This window comes from Salvelinus sp. IW2-2015, unplaced genomic scaffold (assembly GCF_002910315.2).
Source record: "Salvelinus sp. IW2-2015 unplaced genomic scaffold, ASM291031v2 Un_scaffold2321, whole genome shotgun sequence".
NCBI lineage: Eukaryota > Metazoa > Chordata > Actinopteri > Salmoniformes > Salmonidae > Salvelinus > Salvelinus sp. IW2-2015.
Genome location: NW_019943646.1, coordinates 17368 through 23195, shown reverse-complemented (window position 1 = coordinate 23195; position 5828 = coordinate 17368). Strand labels below are relative to the sequence as shown.

General features: G+C 45.0%; 1 protein-coding gene across 1 annotated transcript in view; it reads left to right on the top strand.

Annotated features, from left to right (window-relative positions):
• The window catches only part of atp7a (ATPase copper transporting alpha), a 29305-nt gene extending 24495 nt beyond the window's left edge, over positions 1-4810 (top strand). Inside the window, exons 16-22 of the mRNA XM_024140880.2 lie at positions 2011-2205; positions 2434-2616; positions 2902-2973; positions 3122-3269; positions 3715-3861; positions 4117-4259; positions 4542-4810. Coding sequence (XP_023996648.2) covers positions 2011-2205; positions 2434-2616; positions 2902-2973; positions 3122-3269; positions 3715-3861; positions 4117-4259; positions 4542-4784 — 1131 coding nt within the window. The 3' untranslated portion in view covers positions 4785-4810. The remainder of the gene's footprint in view (positions 1-2010; positions 2206-2433; positions 2617-2901; positions 2974-3121; positions 3270-3714; positions 3862-4116; positions 4260-4541) is intronic.
• Positions 4811-5828: the final 1018 nt, after the last annotated feature.

Sequence of the window (5828 nt, the reverse complement as noted above, 5' to 3'; positions counted from 1 at the left end):
ACCTTTACTATACTGATATCTGTGTAAAAACCTTTACTATACTGATATCTGTGTAAAAACCTTTACTATACTGATATCTGTGTAAAAACCTTTACGCTACTGATATCTGTGTAAAAACCTTTACGCTACTGTTATCTGTGTAAAAACCTTTACGCTACTGTTATCTGTGTAAAAACCTTTACGATACTGTTATCTGTGTAAAAACCTTTACGATACTGTTATCTGTGTAAAAACCTTTACTATGCTGATATCTGTGTAAAAACTTTTACAGGGGGTGTATTTAGCTAAATCATTCCACTTAAATCAGGCATTTACATAATTTTCATTTAAATCCTGTCTCTTTGTGAGAGCAGTATGGGAAAGGCCTAGTGGGGAATCTGCTGTCACCTGTCTACTTCCTGTTTAACCTCTCTAGGGTACGTTGGACGGTAGCGTCCCACCTCTTCAACAGCCAGTGAAACTGCAGGGCGCCAAATTCAAAACAACAGAAATCCCATAATTAAAATTCTTCAAACATACATGTATTTTACACCATTTTAAAGATACACTTGTTGTAAATCCAGCCACAGTTTCCGATTTCAAAAAGGCTTTACGACGAAAGCAAACCAAACGATTATGTTAGGTCAGCACCTAGTCACAGAATAACACAGTCATTTTTCCAGCCAAAGAGAGGATTCACAAAAAGCAGAAATATAGATCAAATTAATCACTAACCTTTGATGGTCTTCATCAGATGACACTCATAGGACTTCATGTTACACAATACATGTATGTTTTGTTCGGTGAAGTTCATATTTATATCCAAAAATCTGAGTTTACATTGGCGCCTTACGTTCAGAAGTCACAAAACATCCGGTGATTTTGCAGAGAGCCACATCAATTTACAGGAATACTCATAATAAACATTGCTAAAAGATACAACTGTTATGCATGGATTTTTAGATGCACTTCTCCTTAATGCAACCGCTGTGTCAGATTTTCAAAAAAGCTTTACGGAAAAAGAAAACCATGCAATAATCTGAGTCGGCGCTCGGAGCCCAATCAAGACAAATATAGCCGCCATATTATGCAGTCAACAGAAGTCACATTATAAACATTCACTTACCTTTGATGATCTTTATCGGAATGCACTCCCAGGAATCCCAGTTCCACAATAAATGTTTGTTTTGTTCGATAATGTCCGTCATTTATGTCCAAATTCCTCCTTGTTGTTCTAGCGTTCAGTACACTTTCCAAACTCACGACGCGCGGGCAGGTCCAGCGGAAAGTACGGACGAAAAGTTTAAAAAGTTATATTACAGTCCGTAAAAACATGACAAACGAAGTATTGAATCAATCTTTAGGATGTTTTTAACATAATTCTTCAATAATGTTCCAACCAGAGTATTCCTGTGTCTTCAGAATTGCGATGGAACAGAGCTCGCTCTCACGTGAACGCGCATGGTCAGAGCATGGTCACCTCATGGCAGACCTGACTAATTCCTCTCCTTCGGCCCCACTAAACAGTAGAGGCATCAGACAAGGTTCTAACGACTGTTGACATCTAGTGGAAGCCGTAGGAAGTGCAACATTACCAATATCCCACTGTATCTTCAATAGGAGCTGATTTGAAAATCGACCAACCTCAGAATTCCCACTTCCTGGTTGGATTTTTTTCTCAGGTTTTTGCCTGCCTGATGAGTTCTGTTATACTCACAGACATCATTCAAACAGTTTTAGAACTGCATATTATAATTTGTATGCATATTCTAGCTTTTATGGCTTTGAGCAGGCCGTTTACGCTGAGCATGCTTTTCATCCGGACGTGAAAATACTGCCCCCTACCCCAAAGAAGTTAAACAGTGGAGGCTGATCAAGGGAAGGAGGCAAGGGAGAGGAAATCAGCATTAGACTATTGAAATGTAATCCAGACTGTTCCCCTGTTTCTCTGTCTCCCTCTACAGGGCTATGATAAGAGCGTCTCCAAGCTGTAGACTACCCTGTCTAACGTCACTCTGTCTCCCTCTACAGGGCTATGATAAGAGCATCTCCAAGGCAGAAGCCGTGATCAGGTTTGCCTTCCAGGCCTCCATCACGGTGCTGTGTATCGCCTGCCCCTGCTCTCTGGGCCTGGCAACCCCGACAGCTGTGATGGTGGGCACGGGAGTGGGCGCTCAGAACGGTATCCTCATCAAGGGAGGGGAACCACTAGAGATGGCACACAAGGTGAGGGGAGAAGACACTACCGATCAGACAATAGTCGATCACTAATAATATCATATTGATAGTAAAAATCATTCGGTTTGATTTGTTATGCCTCATGTTTGTAGTCAGAATCTGATTGTTTGCGACTGTTGCACTTACTGGGTGTATGTTATTAAATTGTCTGAGGATCGCTATACTATCGCTTCCCTTATTGCTAACTCATTACAAAAAAAACGGTATATTTTCCAGATCCAGACAGTGGTGTTTGATAAGACGGGTACCATCACCTACGGAGCTCCTAAAGTCATCCAGGTGAAGATTGTAGTGGAGGGGAACAGGATGCCTCGCTCCCGTCTGCTGGCCATCGTAGGGACCGCAGAGAACAACAGTGAACACCCGCTGGGAGCTGCCATCACCAAGTACTGTAAACAGGTGAGTCTGATTTCTGTTACCAAGTACTGTAAACAGGTGAGTCTGATTCTGTTACCAAGTACTGTAAACGGGTGAGTCTGATGCCGTCACCAAGTACTGTAAACGGGTGAGTCTGATTCCGTTACCAAGTACTGTAAACAGGTGAGTCTGATTCCGTTACCAAGTACTGTAAACGGGTGAGTCCACCTGAACCTCAGTCCTACAGCTGACAGGTAGGAGACTGGTCGTGAGTGGATCATTCCATTGTGGATCCAGGTGAAGTGTACTAATCTGTCTCTGTATTAGGAGCTGGGTACGGAGTCCCTTGGTGCGTGTACTGACTTCCAGGCTGTGCCAGGCTGTGGAATACGATGCCAGGTCAGTAACACTGAGACCATCAGGAGACGTGACGGCTGTGTAATTAACTGTGTGTGTGTGTGTGTGTGTGTTAGGTCAGTAACACAGAGACCATCAGGAGAGGACCGTGACGGCTGTGTAATTAACTGTGTGTGTGTGTGTGTGTTAGGTCAGTAACACAGAGACCCTGCTGAGACAACATCAGGAGGACAGTGACAGTGAAGACAACAACCAAAGAAACAGTGTTCTGGTCCAGATCAGTGACTCCAGAACCCGGCCAGAATCACACCCCCTCATCATGGACCCGCAGCCTCTCAGTGCGTACTGGGATATGTAGTGCAAAATACGACAGCTATTTTCAATTGTTTTAAAGCCGAATGGAAAATACAATCTTAAATTAGCCCTTATTGTCAATTATTATTCACCATAAGGCCTGTTTCCACTGCACCGATTGAAATGCATGCTATGCATTCTGTCTACAATCTAGGATATATTCTAGTCTAACCCCTATTATTCCTCTATAGCCCTGGTGCAGACAGAGAACCAGTAACCTCTCTCTGTGTTCCTCTATAGCCCTGGTGCAGACAGAGAACCAGTAACCTCTCTGTGTGTTCCTCTATAGCCCTGGTGCAGACAGCGTCCTACGTGGTGTTGATAGGGAACCAGTAACCTCTCTGTGTGTTCCTCTATAGCCCTGGTGCAGACAGCGTCCTACGCGGTGTTGATAGGGAACCAGTAACCTCTCTGTGTGTTCCTCTATAGCCCTGGTGCAGACAGCGTCCTACGTGGTGTTGATAGGGAACAGGGAGTGGATGAGGAGGAACGGACTAGAGATCAGACCTGATGTTGACGAGACCATGAATGAACATGAACGCAGAGGACGCACTGCTGTACTGGTGGCAGTCGACAGTGAGTACTGAGTAGCCTGAGGAGTACTGAGTAGCCTGAGGAGTACTGAGTAGCCTTAGGAGTCTCCAACCTTTAATCCATGTTGCTGAGTGTATATAATCACTCTCCCCTCTCTCTCTGTCTCTGTTTCTCTGTCTCTCTCTCTCTCCCCCTGTCTCTCTCTCTCTCCCCCTGTCTCTCTCTCTCTCCCCCTGTCTCTCTCTGTCTCTGTCTCTCTGTCTCTCTCTCTCCCCCCGTGGGTCTCTCTCTCTGTAGGTCTTCTATGTGCCATGATAGCCATAGCAGACACAGTGAAGCCTGAGGCAGAGTTGGCGGTTCACACCCTGCAGGCCATGGGGCTGGAGGTGATTCTGATGACTGGAGACAACAGCAAGACAGCACGGGCCATCGCTGCTCAGGTAGGGGCCTGGACTGGCTGGGTGGGGTTCAGAGGTCACGGGAGACTACATAGACTACTACATGCAAATATAATGTTTATGAATGTATCCACTGAACCAGAACATGTCACTCTGGATAACAGCATCTGATTAACAACCCAAATGGAAATGTGCTTTTATTGTGTCTCGTGAACTGTCATTTAGCTGTCTCTCTGTCTCCTCCGGGTGGGCATCAGGAAGGTGTAAATGTGGTTTTATTGTGTCTTGTGAACTGTCATTTAGCTGTCTCTCTGTCTCCGCCAGGTGGGCATCAGGAAGGTGTTTGCGGAGGTGCTGCCGTCCCACAAGGTGGCCAAGGTAGAGCAGCTGCAGCAGGCAGGGAAGAGGGTTGCCATGGTGGGTGACGGGGTCAACGACTCGCCCGCTCTGGCCATGGCAGACGTTGGCATCGCCATAGGAACTGGCACTGACGTGGCCATAGAGGCAGCTGACGTGGTGCTGATCAGGGTGAGGAGTGGATGGATGTTAATCTGTCTGGCTGTCTGATCGTCTCCACATGTTAATCTGTCTGATCGTCTCTACACGTTAATCTGTCTGATCGTCTCTACATGTTAATCTGTCTGATCGTCTCTACACGTTAATCTGTCTGATGCGTCCTACACGTTAATCTGTCTGATCGTCTCTACACGTTAATCTGTCTGATCGTCTACTTACCACGTAATCTGTCTGATCGTCTCTACACGTTTAATCTGTCTGATCGTCTCTACACGTTAATCTGTCTGATCGTCTCCACAGTTAATCTGTTGATCGTCTCCACACGTTAATCTGTCTGATCGTCTCCACACGTTAATCTGTTTGATCGTCTCTACACGTTAATCTTTTTGATCGTCTCTACACGTTAATCTGTTCTGATCGTCTCTACACGTTAATCGTCTGATCGTCTCACACGTAATCTGTCTGATCGGCTCTACACGTTAATCTGTTCTGATCGGCTCTACACGTTAATCTGTCTGATCGGCTCTACACGTTAATCTGTCTGATCGTCTCTACACGTTAATCTGTCTGATCGTCTCTACACGTTAATCTGTCTGATCGTCTCTACATGTTAATTCTGTTCTGATCGTCTCTACACGTTAATCTTGTTGATCGTCTCTACACGTTAATCTGTCTGATCGTCTCTACACGTTTAATGCTGTTCTGATCGCTCTACACTTGTAATCGTCTGATGCGTTCTCTACACCGTTAATCTGTCTGGATCTCGTCTCTACACGTTAATCTGTCTGATCGTCTCTAAAACACGTTAATCTGTCTGATCGTCTCTACACGTTAATCTGTCTGATCGTCTCTTACACGTTAATCTGTTTGATCGTCTCCACACGTTAATCTGTCGGTCGTCCTACACGTTAATCTGTCTGATCGTCTCTACACGTTACTCTGTCTGATCGTCTCTACACGTTACTCTGTTTGATCGTCTCCACACGTTACTCTGTCTGATCGTCTCTACACGTTAATCTGTCTGATCGTCTCCACATGTTAATCTGTCTGATGTCTCCACATGTTAATCTGTCTGATTGTCTCCACATGTTAATC